We start from the raw sequence: 19,601 nt of genomic DNA on the forward strand, positions 1-19,601 counted from the left end.
TGCACTGAGGATAGGAGGCAGTCTGGCAGAGGCAGTGTGATGGTTTAGGCAACGTTTGGCTGGGAAATCTTGGGTTTTGCTATAGAAGCAGAGTTCCCTGAGTGCTGTGTCTTCTTTCAACGCAAAAATGGAAAAATACTAAAAACGCAAAGGAATGGTTTAAGGGGCACATACCGGTAAGTTAAATCCAGGTTTTGAATCCACCTCCAGATTTCCCAAATCTCAATCCAATTATGCATTTTTGAAGGGGCTGGACAAACAAGCCTGATCTGTGTAGCCCCCCATGTTGCAACTTACAAGGCTTAAAGGCTGGCATCTGGTAGCATCTTCATGCCAGCTACCACAGTAAACGTTCAGGGATCTATTAAAGCCCATGCCTTGCCATATCAGGTAGCAAAAAGGGGGACTGGCACAGTGCGAGGCTGGCAGTCATAATGTTTTGCCTGATCGGCGCATACAGGATTCTGAGGAGGTTCAACTATGCAGAGAGCAAGCTCCAAATTATCATTTGACAAATTAGGTAATTTCAAACCAGTTAAAGAGCATTAAAGGTACAAAGCTACGTTATTTGATTTGTTTTTTATTTATATGTCAGTAACTCATTCTGGATGCATACAGAGATTTTGTGAAAGAATTTTAACACATCCTGCTGGTGTACTAGCTGTTATTCTGGTGTTTTAAGCTTTGTTTTACTCAATTTGTTAGTAAATAAAGCCCTTCATGCTTATTTATAATATCGATGGAAGTAAGACACAGCGCATGTGCAGCAGGGAATAAACAAGGAAGCGTCTAGCGCTGTTAGCATCTCCCAGCGAAATTTGGCAACAATGGACAATGGTCCAAGATCCAGTGTAAAAAAATGCAAAACAATATATGAATATAAAAAAGAACGAAATAGCGCTGGGAACACAGTATGAACATTGGTGCTCACTGAAGCAGAAGCTAAAGCTGCCGAGGCTCAGATGTGACCGCAAGGTTGACTGACACGAGTAAATGTCCTTATTAATACTGTGATAATGGTAATAGCAATGCTCTTCTTAGCCTCTACAGTCTGAAGTACAAACAACATTATAAAGAGATCGATTGATTGATTGGTTCTTATCTTGGTGCTGTGTCCCTGTTTGTTTGTATCTTATCATGATCAAACGGTTTTAGGACTTTTCTTAATAAGCATATAAGGTGGCTATGTACCTTTAAAGAAAAACATCCTATTCCACAAGTATCAACATTGCAGATGTTAACATCAGCTTTACCTTCACCAGTAAAGTGATGGTCGTGTTAGGAGAGGCATCAGAATCTGGGACAATGGAGGAGACAATGGTAGAAGAGGATTCCTTCTCTGGAGACAGTGCAGTGGGCAGGGGATGGTGTGGAAAGTCTGTCACAGGTGACTTCGGATCCTTTTTGTTGACCAGTAATATCTCATCCTCAACAAAATCTCCTGCTAAGATCTGTGGTGTTAGAGGTGCCTCCTCCTCTATCCCCATTGCTTCAGACAAAGATCCTTCACTCACTTCACTTCCATCACTCTCTATGGTCTTGTCAAAGCCTTTCTCATCAAACGCGGGTTCCTCAGGATAGGTAAACACCATGTTGGCCCCTTCATCTTCATCAGGCACTTTATTGTCCTCGTTAGAGTCCTCCGGTGGCCCAACCACAGGTTCATCAACATCAGAGTGCAGAGTGGTTTTGGCTACATCAGGCTCTGGAACTTCACTTGGTATATTCACAGTCTCTGGAACTTCACTTGGTATATTCACAGTCTCTGGAACTTCACTTGGTATATTCACAGTCTCGGGAACTTCACTTGGTATATACACAGTCTCAGGAACTTCACTTGGTATATTCACAGTCTCTGGAACTTCACTTGGTATATTCACAGTCTCTGGAACTTCACTTGGTATATTCACAGTCTCTGGAACTTCATTTGGTATATTCACAGTCTCTGGAACTTCACTTGGTATATTCACAGTCTCTGGAACTTCACTTGGTATATTCACAGTCTCTGGAACTTCACTTGGTATATTCACAGTCTCGGGAACTTCACTTGGTATATACACAGTCTCAGGAACTTCACTTGGTATATTCACAGTCTCTGGAACTTCACTTGGTATATTCACAGTCTCTGGAACTTCACTTGGTATATTCACAGTCTCTGGAACTTCATTTGGTATATTCACAGTCTCTGGAACTTCACTTGGTATATTCACAGTCTCTGGAACTTCACTTGGTATATTCACAGTCTCTGGAACTTCACTTGGTATATTCACAGTCTCTGGAACCTCACTTGGTATATTCACAGTCTCTGGAACCTCACTTGGTATATTCACAGTCTCTGGAACTTCATTTGGTATATTCTCAGTCTCTGGAACTTCACTTGGTATATTCACAGTCTCTGGAACCTCACTTGGTATATTCACCGTCTCTGGAACTTCACTTGGTATATTCACAGTCGCTGGAACTTCACTTGGTATATTCACAGTCTCTGGAACTTCACTTGGTATATTCACAGTCTCTGTAGGTGGTAAAAGAGCAGGCTGACCTGGTTCTGTCGATGTTTCAGTTAAAACCGTAGAGATCTCCGGCTCCTCAGAAATCTCAACCTCTTCCTGGTGCTCGTCTTCAACAGTTGTAACAACTGATTCCTCTGCAACTGAAGCAAGATCAACTTTCTCTAGTTCAGCTTCTGATTTAGCATCTTGAGTCTCTATGGGACGCGTTTGGTCTTCTTCAGTGGGTGGTTCATTTAGCCTGTCCAGGTTATCTCGGCCTGACCCAGAGGCCTCGGTTTCTACTGGCGGTTCAGGTAGGGTCGAGCTCCTTGGCATCTCGGAGGAGGGAGCTTCAGGTAGGATCTCTTTAGGTGGGGTGGCTTCTGGACCTGGAGCCAGCAACACATCTTCTGCCAGCAGACCTTCCTCCTCAATGCCTGGTTAAACAAAGACAAAAAGACGCTGAATCGTTGGGATGCCTTCTATGGGGACAGTTGTTGTCTACTTCAAAGCAAAAGAAAGGACCAAGTTGATGACAAAGACTTACTACCAGCTTCAGGTGGATGGGTGGTGAGTACCACCTCTGGGGACGCGAGTTCACTCTCCTCCAAAATAACAATGTCCTCTCCTGCTGCCAGAGTGTTTGTTCCTGAAGGTGCCAGCAGGTTTCCATCTTCAGTGTGATCATCCAGGGTCAAGACTTCTGATAGGTCAATCACAGCAATGCCCTGTGGAACAAATAAGCTTTATTACTTAAACATAGGTCTGCATATGTAACCCCCTCCTGCGTACTTTAGACTAAATAGAGTTGGATGTGGAGCTAATCTGATCGAATACCTTGTTGTTGTTTTTATTAGACCCATTTATTTTGGCACACTGCTTAATCCATCCACAAATAGTAATCCCGAATCAAGAAAATACTGCAGAGCGATTGCAAAACACATGAGCCTTCAAAGTGTACATATATCACTTTGACTTTTTCCAACAGCTTTATGTTGGTGAAACATTTGATAAAACACTGTACATAGTCCTGTTTCCTTTGGATACTTTGATAGGCCCATAATTATTCGAGTATAGCCGCAATCGCCTTTATGAATCAAAAAGTAGGTTCTGTGTATTCCCCAGTTGTGACCTCAGCATTATTTTTTTTCCATTTTTATTCACATTATAACCAAAAATATGTGTTTAGGTCCAGACTTTGACTGAACCATTAAACAGCTTTAGTCATATCCGCTTTAGTCCTGGCCGCTCTGCCATGTTCCCTGGTCTTCATGATGCTGTTTGTTCACTAATGTTCTCTAACAAACCTCTGAGTCCTTTACATTATCTAGGTTTATGATGAGATTATAATACACAAAGGTGAGCTATATTCACTAATTCAGCGAATTCTGATTGCAAGTGCTTTCACATGATTTTAGGTGTTTAGCAAAGAGAACCAAATAACATGTTAAGCTTTTTTTAAAATGTTTTGAAAAAAAAATGTCCTTCAAGTTCACAATAATGTATCACTTTGTGTCTGTCATATAAAATCTCAATAAAATACACTAGGGTTGGTGGTTCTAACTGTGCCAAACTATGGAAAGGTTAAAGACGTCTGAGCATTTCATTTAAAAACTTCTTTTGCAACGTTTTTCGTTTTGTAGAAATGAAGCAGAATGATAAAAATACCCTCGATGGCTCAGGTCTAGCTTTAGCTCCCTTGTTCTGGGTTTGAAAAGTGCCGCTTTGTTAAGAAAATGTTAAACAAAAGGACCTTATTGGAGTAAATCGACACTCACTGAGCAAAACGGCAACAGCGGATACATAAAATGTTTTATTTGGAAAGTGGTAGGGCTGTCTGACTGTCAGTCAAAACAGCGAGTTAGGATCACTAGACATAGCTTACCTCACAGACACATGAGTAGCACCAACAGCTGCTGACAGAGTTTCATGGGGATCACAATTAGGGTTTTGCATCCACCCAGGTGCTTGTATCATGCAAGGCACATGGTGCATGCAGGTGTCAGTGGCTCAGTGTTGGACAAAAAAGGTATGAAGACAACAACCCACATCTATGTAGCAAGGAATCCAAATCTTGCAAGTGGTAGGTGCAGATATGACGCTTGGCTATTCTTACCACAATCCTGCCTGGATGACCTGGAACCGATACTACCTCCAACCACAGTGTCTGGTTAGCTTAAGTCACCGTTTTAAATGATTGCATCATCAGGCAGTTGCCAGAGCAAACGCCACAACCCGTGCTCCCTGGTTCTCTTTTAGGACATGGCAGCTCATTGTAAATAGAATCATTACCAGACCTATGACCGGTTTGCATTTGTACCACATTACATGTAGATAATCAAATTCATTCTGAGGAGTTCACTTGTTGCTGAACTTTTCCATCTCAATCAATTCCGCTATGATGGTAGGAAAGCACTCTTTTCATTACAGAAAAAAAAAAAAAACATTAGTTATCTCCAAATGGACCTCAGTTCAGTTGCACATGTGAGCAAAAACTCTTTCCTTCACCACTCTAGTTTCTAATAAAATACAAAACATATTCTAAAATAAATAATTAAAGACCTGTTTAAAATGTAGTTGAGAACCATCGGGGAGAAGCTGCTTTATGTCAAATGTTCCTTCCTACGAAGTTGAAAACTGTCTAACGGCAGATTTGGTCGTGAGAGCTTTGACACGTCGTCCAGCCAGAAGCTAGCTTGTCTGTCACACGTCAGTAAGAAACAACAACACCAATCCTGTTAGCGGTATTGGATTAGCGAGGTGGGACTCATAGTAAAGACTGGGATCTGTTCACACTTTCAGACCAGATAAAACGTATGCATGTATTTCCCTTCAAATTGCTAATGGTTTATATATTCAAATGTTTTAAAATGTAACCTTTTTTATCTTTTCTAGACATTGGCCAACTCAAAACTTTAAATTGCTCAGAATATAACTGATAACAACGCCCCGTTTTTTAAAATCTTCCAGGCTGAACACATCTGATATGAACAAAATACATTTGAGTTATTCCAATTGTTAACGTAGAAGCGGTTCTGATAGTGGAGATAAAAGCTTAGTTCTTGCCGTAGTTCAGATATGGTACAAAAATGTTGCTAACTCTTACACCAAGTTGAATTACTGTGAAATCACATGCAACCCAAGTGTTGATTTGCATCAAAAAGCCTATCTGCCTAAGAAAGATTTTAGATGGTACCCGTCCATTGATTTAATTCTGGTGTGGTGCACCGTTGTTTCTCTCCAAGAATAGTAGTGGATTACTATGGCAAGAGCCAACCTAATCCTCAAAGCTCCAGTTCATCCGTCCCGGTGAGCTCATCTGCAGCCTGCACTGGCGAAGTCTGGATAACATCTCAAGCCATTTACAGGTTATCGAAACATCAGTCGTGCTGCAAAGGTCAGCAGCCTGAAGCGTGAGCGATTTATCAAGTTCGTGGACCATCTAAAGCAGCTGGACCATCTGCAGCCAAATCGTGCGGAGGTTACTCACCGTCGCTCCGTCTGCAGCGCTGACAGGCTCAGGAATCTCAGACACTGTGGAACCAGAGGAGAGGGAAAAATCTTAAAACACATTGTCACATAAAGAAGGAACGTGACAAAAGCTCAAATATGTGCGGAGAGTCTGACAAACTTCGGCTGTAAGAGTTTCAGCACCGCTGTCTTTTGCCTTTTGACTTTTATGGGTGTAAATATTAGCCACTATGAGCAAAACCCCATCACTGCACCATACACAATAAAGCTAAGCTGTGCATATAGGCCCTGCAGACACACATGTTGGCCATATGGGTGTTTCTCATGTCACAGTCTATAACTAACGTGGGCATCAGAAGGCATCCACTCACTAACACAGCAAACTAATGACACGCTTGCCTGAAAAAATATGAGCATGGAAAAATCCAACAGGAGGACGAAGAGATGGGATACACATTATCACATTATTCAAGAGCCCCCTCCCCCCCAAAAAGATATTAACCTACTTACAGTCTGCTTGAATTCACAGCAGACTGTAAGTTTTGCTGTGAATTCACAATTTCCTTCTCCGTTTTTCCTCAGGGTTGTCACTGAGATGTAGCGTGTTAAAGATGCAGAGTTAGTAGGAAGTTACTAGGTCTCTGAGGTGAGTAGCTGGAGACATTAGCTCTAATGAGCTAATGGCATAATCTTAATCTCCATCCAAACTGTCACGCTACGCTTTTACAAGATGGAGCAAAGTGAGAAACTTTAAGGGGCCGCACCATTGAGGCTGGCAGGTGCTAAGCTGTGTTGTACCAGGCTGCATGTGTGGCGTGCACCACAAGAACCCACAACAGCTCGCAATGATTTCTGCACCTGACTACAGCTTTGATTAAGTCAGTGCGTGATTATCAGAAACTAAAGGTCTTTATTTCAGATCATGATTCTTCATTGTTTATAAATTACTTACGAGGGAATGCTTGTTGTAATAAAACCTGCAAAACTGACAGTCAATACCAAAACACATCATTACCACAATAAGTAGATTACTTACTAACTTCAACTAACTTCTTTTTTTAATTTTTACAACCTAGTGTTTAAATGCTGATAAATGCAGAGCTATATGCACTGTCACACCACCAATCACATCGTGAAGTTTGCAGACGACACAACGGTGGTGGGCCTGATCAGAGACGACAACGACCAGGACTACAGAGAAGAGGTGGAGCAGCTGGTGGACTGGTGCAGAGACAACAGCCTGATCCTGAACGTGGAGAAGACAAAGGAGATCATCGTCGACTTCAGGAAGAACCGGCCTCACCATGCTCCACTGCTCATCAACAACTCAGCGGTGGAGGTGGTCAGCAGCACCAAATTCCTGGGGGTGCACATCACGGACAACCTCGCCTGCTCTGTGAACACCACGTCACTGGTGAAGAGGGCACAGAAAAGACTGTACTTCCTGCGGAGGATGAGGAGAGTCCACCTGCCTCCGCCCATCTCCAGAACCTTCTACAGAAGCACCATAGAGAGCATTTTGACCAGCTGTCTCACTGTGTGGGGTGGAGGCTGCAGTGCCGCCGACTGGAAGAACGTGAGGAGAGTGGTGAGGACAGCAGAAGGGATCATCCGGGCTCCTCTCCCCTCCATCAAGGACATCTCATCACAGCGCTGTGTGTCCCGAGCCCGTAACTTCATCAGGGACCCCTCACACCCCCACCATGGACTGTTCTCCCTGCTGCCTTCTGACTGTTGAAATGCTGAAGCCACATATGGACTCTGTACCACATTTGTATATTACACGGTTCTAATAATACTCTCCTGGATATGTGAATAGCACACTGTCTATTTCCCATGCATTGTTTACATTGTTACAATGTTTTACATTTCAATTGTTTACATAAATCGCTGCTGCATCTTTATCCTGAAAATTAGTGCAATTTACTGTGATTTTTCAAGCTGTATGCAAACGAAATTTCGTTATGTACGCACTCTGTGCATACAAAATGACAAATAAAGCTATCTATCTATCTATCTATCTATCTATCTATCTATCTATCTATCTATCTATCTATCTATCTATCTGTGCTGGGGGGCATTATTAAACTGAGCTCAACTGTTAGTGTCCCCTGGGCCACATTTTAGACACCTCAGATTTCTGTTTAACACGATAAACGCCACTTAAATCTGCAACACATTCATGAACCGGTTCTAAGCATTCAAGTTACGTGAACAGCTACACTGATTATGTTACACACAGACACGTATAACTACAATAACGCAGCAGGTTGCCATCTTACCGCTCTCCAGCTCGTTGACGTGATGGGCTTCGGTGAAAACGTTCCTAATCTTGCTGATGGTGTGGACCACTGTGGGGGGCTCCTGGATCTCCCGATACGAGTTCTCCACCAGGTTGGACTGCAGGGTCAGGTAGTTCAGTTGCTCAGGGCTCACTCCAGCTCCTTCCACCGCTACTGTGACTGCATAATCCACCACTATGCCATCCAGCCTGGAGACGCAGATATGATGCCGTGAAATGAAAAAGAAGCAGCACATCTTCAAAGTAAGTTATTGTGACTATATTCAGTATCACTGTAGGTACAAATGATATTTAGATTACTCAAGTTAGAATTCAGAAGTTCATCAGGATTAGCTGCATACCGCCCCAGTTCTACTGACAGGTTTTCTTTTAGCTGTCCTCGATTCTACATTTATGGATAAAATATTCTGAAAAGAAGAAAACTGCTAAAGTGTTGGCTTGATTTAGTTTAAAGACCCAACAAACTGAGCTATATTACCTACATATTACTGATGACTTTGGTGATTTATGTCTACTGTAAACACAGAAGCCTGAATATAAACTGAGAACTGCTGAATCACCAGAATTGTCAGTGTGATCATCACAAAACATGGAAATCTCAAAGCGGACCGCCAGCTCTGGAAAAAAAGAAATCTGTGGGTCTGTTATACTCAGAAAACCTGAGTCAGACATTGTGAAGTCAGACATCATCAACAGCACAATTATAGGACTGCAAGCTGGAAGGTTTAAGCAGTTAAACCAACCAAAGGACTGCTAGCAGCAATATCCTCGAAACAGATTAAGCAAAATGATGTGAGCTTGTTTTTTTTTTTTTTTTTGCAGCTACAGGACCTGAGCATCTTGCAGTTGACTGAGCCAACTATAAAGGCTGTATACTAAATTACAGCTGGTCCAAACTGATTGATGCAACAGTATCAGAGCAGCGATAAAAAAAAAAAAAAAAAAGATTTGCTGAAATTAAACTAATGAAGTTGTAAAGGACACAGGACAGCATTTCAGTCTAGCTAAGGTCTGGACTTTGACTGGAGTATTCTAAGAGAGCTGCAGGTGGATAAATACCTGCAGAATTTAATGCACTGCAGAAATAAAAAATGTATTTTTTTTTTTTTTTTTTGCAGCATTTTCCAGACAATTATGTAAGCCTTCAAAACATGGGCTGTACTTTGGTTTTTACAGCTTTCTCATTTGGCTTAATTTTTGTTAATCCAAACTTTTATTTTTTTGAGGTTTTTACGGCACTACTGGCTCTTTTTTTGTACATTGGGCTGACAGGAAATGGGGGTATGAGAGAGGGAGAGAGACATGCAGCAAACGACCACAGGTCGGAGTCGAACCTGGGTCGGCTGCATCGAGGACTAAGGTGGGTCGTGCACGCTAACCACTGCGCCACTGAAGCACGCCCAATCCAAACATTTTTAAGTATATAAAGAAGGAACATTACAGTGGGTTGTTGTTAATTTGTATATATTAAATATATATATTTTTTAAAAAGTGTTATAAAATGTTGTATGACTGGAAATGAATACAACATACATTAATACAACCAAAGCAGGGGAAAAAGTGATCCTTATGCTTTCAGAAGGTGGGTTTACTTATTTTTTAAACATCATTGCAATATTTTTTTTCATTTACTTTTCAGTTTTTGTACCACCTGATCTTGATTGTTTTGTCCTGTTGCCTTTATGACATCTTTCTCTTAACTGCCGCACCATATCACCCCCCCCCCCTCACCGTCAGACTCCGTTCCGTGAGGTTATAAAGCTCAGATAATCGTCTCTATAGAGGAGCACCTGCCCTCCTGGTAGGAACCTTTCCGGTGCCCACTTAACAGGTGGCTGACAGCACGAAGAGCAGTAACACAAGCAACTAGTGATGCATCTAAATCTAGTGGGGGAATGATGGGGATCTGTGGGATTAAACACAACACAGCACGAGCAAAAAGTATTAAAGGTCAAAACAACCACCATCGACTCACCACTGAGTGTCCTTCTGCGGTCTATTGAAACAAGGAGGAGCTGTTTAATTTCTGCTGACAGCAGAGACGGCATTAGCGTGACAAAAAAAGAGCTGCGCGGTCAGAAACTGACCTGAAGTCGATCACCGACACGCTCTTAAATCCAGGGAGCCCCTCTAGAGCGTCTTCTATCTGCACAAACACAATCAGGCATCAGATCAAAGCAAATGCACATTATTCGTTCTAATTCTCGAAGTGTTATAATGAGCTGGTGTGCCAAAAGACAAATCTAATATTCTGTGATTAAATTTGAGTGGCAGAGAGAAATCAGCTTGTGACATCTTATAGGGTGATTTTTAGTTTGACCACGAATTCAGTCCAGTCCAATTTTATTTGTAAAGCACTTTAAACACACAGAGACCAAAATGCTGAATGGCCGATTGGACACTGAGAAATTATTTTCCCAATCAGGACAATGCACTATACTAAAGCCCAGCGGGCTAAACTGAAAACACTATTCAGTGGGGATGCTGAGAGAAGACTCAAAGCTAACAATGCTTAGTATAAAATGAAGTCAGGGAACTGCTGAGATGTATAAAGCTCTTTAAAACTGTATTTTCAATGGGCTGAGATGCGTGCGTCTCCTTTCGGCTGTGAAAGAGCGAGAGAAAGCAAGACTAACAGGAAGGCAGAAAGGAGTTTAACAAAGATGTACTGTTTTATGCGTTTCATCTCCCAACCTCATTATAATATCATACTGATATGATATTATAATATCATACTGATATTATAATGGATCATACTGGAATGTGGGCAGCCTTTTCTGGAAGTCTGAGTCAAGATCAGAGTCTACAATTTCTATTATATAAACATAGAAACGGCTACGCTATCATTGCTGATCTCTAACATAAGATGCCAAGCCTGTTTAAAACGTGAACTTTTTATTTATTTAGTATTTGTTTTAAACTAGTAAAATTCTGTTTTACAGTTTTTGTTTGACAAAAAAAAAAATCCTGGGAATTGGCCACATGTCTCTGATCGGTGCTTCATTTTCTATAAAATAGTTTAGCTTTGACCCTGAAAGTAATCTGAAAAAGGCAAACAGACTGCTGTTACCAAGTATCTTATTTATTTATTTAGTACAAAAGCCCTGCTTCTCCACACAAAATAAATCTAAGCGTGCTGCTTCTCTCAGCCAATTTATTCAAACTTTCGGATCAAAAGATGAAACCTCAAGAGGCTCAAAAACATCTAGGCTGCAAACACATGCTCTCTCCTATGCAAGACTGCATGCGTGGAGGCTGAGTGTTGGTATGTAATGCTGATTTATATATGTTGGATGTCTCCACAGAAAGCAAAAGAAGAAAGTCAGAAACCAGGAAGACAGGCCACAATGATCACAAATGCACATTTCCACATAAATCCAACCATTATCTCAAAAACAAACACTGGTTGTTATCCAAGACCCTGTCTGTGAGTTATGTGTGTGTTTGCAAGTACACTGCAGCTCCTAGTTGGCTCTAATGCGATGGAAAACGCTCAAAGGCACGCTCACTGTATTTTCCAGGTGCTTGTAAAAGTAGTTTCAAACAGTGAGTACCTGTGCAAACGCTAGCATGTGCAACATTCTTTCCCCAGAAATCTCACGGAGCTGCATTGTAAGCACGTGGAGGGATGATTTTACCGTTTCAAAACTACAAACTATTTGAGATTTGAACCCATGCTGCTAACTTTAACCACCGCTGCTGTTAAAGGAAAACAAACAACGCAAAGAATCACCGGGCCTTAGCAGGTAGATTATGGTCATGGAGAACGCCCTCATCTGTCCCGACAGAAACAGAACCGGACGGCGTCTGAGACGAACCTTTTCCGCGAGGTCTCTGCTGAGCGTCTGGAACTTGAGGCTGGCTGGATCTTTGAGGTCGTCGCTGAAGACCTCTCCAGTCAGGAGGATGCTCAGCTCCACCATCTGTTCCAGCACGGGGGCTGAGGTGGGCTGAACGGTGATTTCATTGTACAGCTGTATCATGAAAAAACAAACAAAAACAGGCAATCACATTGCAGGAAGAGTAAACCTTTTTTTGATGCATTATTAATATAAACTACATATGTGCGTGTTTCTGTGTGTACTCACTGGACTGTCTCCCGCCTCCGGTGAAATGACAGCTGCATTGTCCTTTCCTTCATCTAAATCTTCTACATATATATATATAAAAAGAGGGTGTTAAATCAGAGTAACTCTCAATAAATACAAATAGTTTGCAGTGTCTCATTCATTGTGAACATTTTCCTATTTTGTCAAGTGACCACAAATTTCAAAGTATTTATGGCAATGAACGTTTTGTGACCAGTCTTCAATAAAGACTGGATATGTGGAGTTTATAATGTCTGCAGCTCCTCCAGAGTCACAGTGGACCTCCGTTTCATAGGCAGGGAGGGGCTAATCCCTGAGTGGCAGCTGTTCACATGGATGTACATGCACACACGGCTGGCCAGCTTTGTAAATAAGGGACCGGAGAACAACAAAGAGAGATGGTGTGTGACGTCACACCATATTCCATCTGAAAATACACCTTTAGTTCTTTCTATCTAAAATATAAACATTTCATTTATTGCTCCTTTAATTGAAGCTCTCCTTCCCCAGCGTTCAGTTTAGGTGCTTAGAGGCTTGCAGCTGTGCCGTACAATTTCCATTTTCAGATGTTGGATTGGACAGTGCTCTATAAACATATTCAAACCTTGCTTCTTGGTCTTCAAGATGCTGTTTGCTCACTAATGTTTACTTAATTAGGTGACATCTGAAAGTAAATGTATCAACCATGTCAAAACAGGGATGCAGCAGACTCTAAAACCACATGCTAGCTAATGGACTGGCAGAAGGGTTCCCCCCGAAATTATGAGAATAAAGCCATAAAATTACAAAAATAAATTTGAACTTTCAGAAGAATTCTTACAAAAAAGGTGCAGCTTTCCTCCTCCGTTAAAATGAGGAATGTTGAGCATCTTGCAAAGTTTTACTTTGGTATGGGTTACACAAATAAGGAAATACTACATATTTTTAGCACATCAGCAACAAATCAAGCCCTGGCCCTCACTTTGGGAACCCTTGGTCTATAATAATGATGCGAGTACGTTGCAGCCGTGCGATTAGCTGTGACACTGACCTAACTCGGGGGCTTCAACGGTTTCTGGACTCGCGGGTGTTGGTGTGCTGTAAAACGGGGGGGGAAACGACGTACACAAAGGTCAGTATAGGTTACAAGGCCATGACCGTGGGCAAACACAGGAACAAACATTAAGAGATAACTTTGTGGATTTCACCTTAAAATGATTGCCTGAGCAGTCAATGGTTTTCTCATAACAATGCCTCGGCCTGATGTAAATAACTTTTCTGCCCTTCGCAATATGTTAACGTTTACTGTGACATTTAAACAAGTATGTTTTAGACTGATCATCAGAGTTATAAATTTAGAGACAAAACATTTTTAGCACAGTAATAATCTTCTGGACCTTTTAGGCTCATGTGTGAATTTGTGGTGTTATGTTATTAACATGACTAAAATATAAATAGGCATTTTTTGTTTCCTTTGTTTTGATGTGTTTTTTTTAAACCATGACATTTCCATGTCATTTATTTCATTTTCTAAAGCCACTGATCTCAATCACTTGATTGTACAACTTGGTCATAAGAAGAAACTTATTATTTGTTTTAGAAATATTTTGTAACATGAAGCAATCAATGAAAAATTACTTCCAACATGGCTGAAAGTCCCCTGACCAGTTTCTGTGTTTGTTTGACATCATGACATCAAACAGCGAACAAATTAATGCAAAATCACAATGCACTTCATTTGGATGTAATTCTTGAATTATATACTTTATAGCCTTTGTGTTATAATACCATGTATGCAAAAAAAAAAAAAAAAAAAAAAAAAAAAAAACATTAACCATAGAGTTAAAACTCTACCTGGTAACTTGGCTAATAGACCCTTAATATTGCCGTTTTTGTTTTCCTTCTGTAAATTAGCTGTAAACAATGGTATCAATAAATAAATCAGCAAGCTAAAATAATGCCCACAATGTTATCCTTTTGTGAGGGAACTCTAACAATTACCTGCATCTACAGTGAGGGAAATACCGAGCTGATTCCCTGCTAATTTTGAAAGTCCCGCCCCCAACAGACAAACGAACAGCCTGATTTTTATGGCAGGGACATGTTATTGCAGAGCGACAGAATATCAACAAACACTCCAGAAAAAGCGCATTACATAAAACTGGGAAATGCATTTGCATGTCATCAAGCGAAATACGTATTTGATCCCAAGCTAAATAAGATTTAGAAGCTGGTGGATGCATATTTATACCTTAGGACAGTGTCTAGACATTTCTGATAATAGTCGCCTTGTTTGCACGCAGCTCAGTAGGAGGGATCGCACCATTTCTCTGCACAGATAGCCTCCACCTAAATCACTCAGGTTCTTGCTAACTTGAAGTGTTAGCTCCATCCACAGATATTCAGAGGGAGTGAGGTCTGGGAGCTGGCTAGGCCACAACCCAATGACCTTAACGTGCGTCATCTTTTGGTAACTCCTCCGTTGCCTTGATGGGATGTTTCTGGTCAACGTCTTATTGTGAAACAAATCCACAAACCCTCATCATGGTGTGACAAGAAGGTTCTACCCCCCAGACTTGTTGGCACGTGGTCCTGTTTCTTCTACAGCGGGGGGATTGCAGGACTTCCTGTCCATCATCGTGTTACCACTGATGTTCTTGCCGAACTCTCTCATGATCGTGAGCAAACCTGAGGCGAGATCTTGCATTGCGCTCCACACCGATGGTGATTGACTTCTTCATCAACCAACAAATGTATCACCAGCTTCTTAGGAAGTAAGGAGGTCACCATTTCACCACGCTTCTTGCAGATGTTCTGTATCTCGTTCCAGTTCTGTGCTGGTTGACTGTCTTGTCCCTACGTCCTTTAATAGCTCTTTGGTATTGCCCATTGTGGGAGAGACCCATTGACGGGTTTTGAAATGGGACATAAGGCCACTTGCCAAAGGACACTCAATGAATCAATTGATTTCACTTTTCTTTAATGTATTTTCTTCTGTATTTTTGATCAATATTCTCTCTGCAGATTGAAATTAAACCACATTGAAGATGAAACGCTGTTCGTTTGTCTGCAAGTGAGCAAACTGCAGGGAAGCACAAGATTATTTCCCTGGCTGTACATCTATAACAGACCAGAGACTTTTGATTTATATGAATCCGTGGGGTTTACAGGCGAGAGATCTGAAGGCGCGTTAGATTACAGCAGAGCGGGGATATGAACAGGTAAGGTTGAAGGGTCCTAACAACCTTACCTGCACATATGCTTCCAGGACCTGGTGGGCTCACTACAGACGGCGGGAAGAAGGACACGATTTACCAAAACACAGGCTTCATGGTGAGAAAAAACAAACGTGCATGCATCGTGTATCAGTGACATCAGTTAAGCTTTCGTTACCTTTTAAAAACTGGATGCGACATTCTCTGAAAATGAATGAAAAATTTTTTTTTTAGAAACTGCTCAGTGTTTTATTTCCATAGCGTCATTAGTGTGTCTACTCGCCTGTTTAACCAGAGCCTGATGCTCCTCTGACTGGCTAAAGTAGCTGCCGATATTCTGCACAGTGGCCGTGCCTTCCTGGCACTGGTTCATCCAGCTTTGGTACTCGTCTTGCTCGGGCAGTCGGTCCCAGAAGATCTTGAAAGCCTCCCACACGGTCTCCTGGCACACTGGTCACCAGAGGAAGAGGTTATAAGCTTATTAACCCAAACTGGAGACCTTCTGACGTGGTGCTGTGCTCTAGATCAGGGGTTCCAAAACTTTTCAGCCTGCAATCCCTGGAATAACTGTGCCAGAGACTGGCGACCCCCTTTTTGGGCTTAATTTGGGTTTAACAACAGAGCACAGCCATCCCCGTGTCACATAAAATAACAAAAGTTGAACATCTTGTAAAGTTATATTTTAGTATTGGTTTTACAAATAAGAAAATAAGAAATCTATTTAGCACATCGGCATCAACTTATTATTAGTATCACGCTGCAAAAAGAGAACTAAAAATAAGTAACATTTTCTTGAAATGAATGTATTTGCCCTTGATTTGAGCAGGTAAATAAGATTATCTGCCAATAGAATGAGTATTTTTACCCCTAAAATAAGATAATTAGATATACTGCACTTGAAATAAGATGATGGAGATAAATTGTTCCTATTTTAAGTGCAAAAAACGTATTCCATTGGCAAATAGTTCTATTTACCTGCTCAAATCAAGGAAAAATAATTTCATTTAAAGAAAAATGTTTCTTATTTTTAGTTCTATTCTTGCAGTGCAGGACTTTTAAATGACTGTGTGACTTTATTCTCATTATGTTTCAACTTTGTTCTGGTGATATTATGACTTTATTCTCCTAATATTACGACTTTACAACTTTTCTTGTACACCTAACATTCTGATTTTATTATCCTAATTTCCACACAGAAAAAAAAAAATCGTATTAGGACCATTGTAGATTAAAGAAAAGAAAAAGTTGGCCATGGAGGAGTACATTTCACACCTTAGCGAGAAAAAACTTGAATGTTCTCTGATGTCGAAAAGTCGTACATTTTCGAGAAGGAAAAAGTATAATTCTCCAGAATGAAAGGCACACAGTTGCTCTACTAAATCTAGGATATTCTCTGACATCTCCTCTCTCGACCCCCACATGGTGTCCCGTGACCCCCACTTTGGGAACCCCTGCTCTAGATGGTGTTCACTGGGACTTCTCATCTTAGTTTCAACTTGCTCATCAGCAGGCGGGTCATTCTTAGAATAATCCAAACAATGAAAGGTCAAGAGGTTCATACAGCTCAAACATGCATTCATGTGTCTCACAGTATAAAACATAACAAGGACCATCTTCCTTAGAAATTTTTATTTTATTTTTTTAATTTTTTTTCCACTTCCTAGGTATAGGTGTAGCGGATGTATAGTGGATGTAGTAGTCATCATTTCATTACTCAAGAATCTGCACTATGTAGCATATTCATTGTCCAATTAAGGATTGTAAGAACTAATTGGACAATTATCCATGGACACGTAATTTCATGGTTTCTTGTACGATTACTACTCATCTCTCATCAGCCGTGCTGAGCATTGATGCTATGCTTGGGTTTCCCAGAAGCCCAGTAATAAGAGTGTGTGCGTGAAATATTTGTCTTTCGATCATGTTTTCAGTCAGCATCTTTGAATGAGCTGCTGGCTGCTAAGTTGTGGAGTCTTTAAAGGGTGACGGTAAAAGGTGAAGACATCTCTGAGTGTGCGGGTCTCTACAGAGGTTCTGGCACCAACGGTAAGGAGGTGTAAAACGTCTCGGGTTTAAATATAACAGAAGCCAAGACGCCTCTCTTGGCTGCAGTTCTGTAACGGTAAATGTTGAAGATAAGTTGTTTTTATTGACGTCTCTAACTCTCCTGCTAACTGTGCCTGCAGGCCAGAAAAGCTCAGGCGCTCATCCAGCAAGCAAGTTGCATTTCTACGCATTTTCAACATTTTAAATATTGCTTTATGAGCACATAGGTTTAAGAAAGTAGCTATTTTCTTGAAATGATTTCTTGACTTGTGAAATAAGTATCATCGGTATTAGAATGGCATTCTCTATTCTTTCCAGTTTTGGTGCGTGGCTACGAAAAATGGCCCTCTGTCTCACATCATATTCAAACCCTGGTAGGTGGTAACTTTTTCCTACTCCTTTTCAAACTGAATATGAAAGTTTTGTTTTTAATAACTGTTCTTATTTTTTCTTTTTCTTTTGTTCTCTCCAACATTTTCTTTTTACATTTGAAATGAAGACTTCCATTTAAAAATTCAAATCAATTCAAAATGGGTGACAAATCAGTAATTTATTACTAATTAGAGGTTCCTAGACACAAATAAACTTAAAAAAGGAAAGTATAAATGACAAAAACACATATTTTAGGTGACTCGTTGGCGGGAGGTGGCCAATTGTAACATCAGATAGCTTCTTAAAAGCTTAACCATTGTTTTTTGTTTACTTGTTTGTATGTTTTACACATGGCGGATTATTGTAATTGAGCTTAAGGCTTTTTACATCTCTTGTCCACTATTGCCACTAACTGGAGGATGCTTCATTTGCAGTTGAGTTTCGGTGTGATTTCTTGGCGTAAACTTTATGTTATCCAAGTACAATGCCACACTGGGTAAGGATTTCAAAAGCCTCCTCACATTAGGCAAAGCTGCCACCTGCTGAGGCGTGCTTCTTTGTGAAATAGGCCAGACTTCATGGGGAAAGGCACAAGTTGGAGGTGTTTCATATGACCTTGGAGTGGAGGCCAGACTGTCTGAATGTATATCTCATAAAGTTTAATTGCTTTCAGCATCCACACAAGGCCGAGCTCCAGTTCTTAACAGAGGAGACCACCTGTAAAACTTCAATAAAAGCCATTAAGAGCTGCTGCTGCTGCTGTTGTCCGAGCTGCATCTTACCTCTGAAGTGAAAGTAGCCTAGATGGTTTGCAACAACTTCCTCAGCGGTCTCTTGTCCGCACAGTCTAAGTCCACCCTGGTAAAAGATATTCCTTTTCCTTCGAGAGGTGCCAGTGTGGCTGTCTGGGGATGCCTTCACATCCGACACCCGGATAATTTGTGGGAATGCCGCCAGCTCCCGAGAAGAAGGTTGACCCAGGTGTCCCATGGAGGAGCCTTCCAGCGTGGCATCTAGTCAGGGGTAAAATATGAAACATCTATTTCTGTGTTGCACCTAAGCATTCAGAATACCACTGATCATTTGGGTCACTGCTGATCCATTTACCTGTGAGTCTGTCCAAAATGATGATGGTCAGACTAAAGGCAGCACAGCAGAAAACACTTCTCCAGGAAGCGCAGCTCATGTTAAATCCGTGACGGGGTTTAAATCCGTAGACTCGGAAAGGGATCAAGCGGACATGTCTTTCCTCTCAGGTGATGAGACAGTAGCTCGCAAGTTTGCATAGCTCAAAATTCTCCAGACTAATAAAGTTGAGAGAGCATTTGATGGCAGAGCCTGTCCCCGGTTCCCTCTGCAGCTGAAATGTATGTGTCACTGGGCTGAAAGTCCAGGTGGACAGGCAGATGGCCTGTGGAGAGAAGGGGATTTTTTTTTATTCTCACTAATCCTGTTGCTTTTAAGCCTGTTAGAAGAACTCGCCAAGAAGTTACTGGAGCAACGCTGTGACGGGAAAGCCAAGGGGGAGGGACACACACACACACACACAACAGAAAGGAGTCGTGGAGAGTGTGAAAACCACTGTTATTTGCTGTCATAAAAATCACTGACCTGCTGATGGCAGCTGATTCTGGTT

The 19,601-nt window shown here is 41.3% G+C and overlaps 1 protein-coding gene across 6 annotated transcripts in view; it reads right to left on the reverse strand.

Moving 5' to 3' along the window:
* impg2a (interphotoreceptor matrix proteoglycan 2a) overlaps positions 1-19,383 on the reverse strand; it is a 31,594-nt gene extending 12,211 nt beyond the window's left edge. Inside the window, exons 1-15 of one of the 6 annotated variants that reach the window (XM_036139105.1) lie at positions 19,073-19,382; positions 18,748-18,978; positions 15,831-15,997; positions 15,726-15,751; positions 15,583-15,615; positions 13,384-13,430; positions 12,354-12,415; positions 12,084-12,239; positions 10,353-10,411; positions 10,241-10,261; positions 8,246-8,454; positions 5,983-6,026; positions 3,040-3,220; positions 2,505-2,929; positions 1,254-2,414 (exon numbers count right to left, since the gene is read on the reverse strand). In XM_036139105.1, coding sequence (XP_035994998.1) covers positions 1,254-2,414; positions 2,505-2,929; positions 3,040-3,220; positions 5,983-6,026; positions 8,246-8,454; positions 10,241-10,261; positions 10,353-10,411; positions 12,084-12,239; positions 12,354-12,415; positions 13,384-13,430; positions 15,583-15,615; positions 15,726-15,751; positions 15,831-15,997; positions 18,748-18,978; positions 19,073-19,151 — 2,901 coding nt within the window. In that variant the 5' untranslated portion in view covers positions 19,152-19,382. Of the gene's footprint in view, positions 1-1,253; positions 2,930-3,039; positions 3,221-5,982; positions 6,027-8,245; positions 8,455-10,240; positions 10,262-10,352; positions 10,412-12,083; positions 12,240-12,353; positions 12,416-13,383; positions 13,431-15,582; positions 15,616-15,725; positions 15,752-15,830; positions 15,998-18,747; positions 18,979-19,072 lie in introns of all 6 variants that reach the window. The other 5 variants (XM_036139103.1, XM_036139104.1, XM_036139102.1 and 2 more) reach the window with 5 other exon arrangements.
* Positions 19,384-19,601: the final 218 nt, after the last annotated feature.

Source organism: Fundulus heteroclitus, chromosome 7 (genome assembly GCF_011125445.2).
Source record: "Fundulus heteroclitus isolate FHET01 chromosome 7, MU-UCD_Fhet_4.1, whole genome shotgun sequence".
Taxonomy (NCBI): Eukaryota; Metazoa; Chordata; class Actinopteri; order Cyprinodontiformes; family Fundulidae; genus Fundulus; species Fundulus heteroclitus.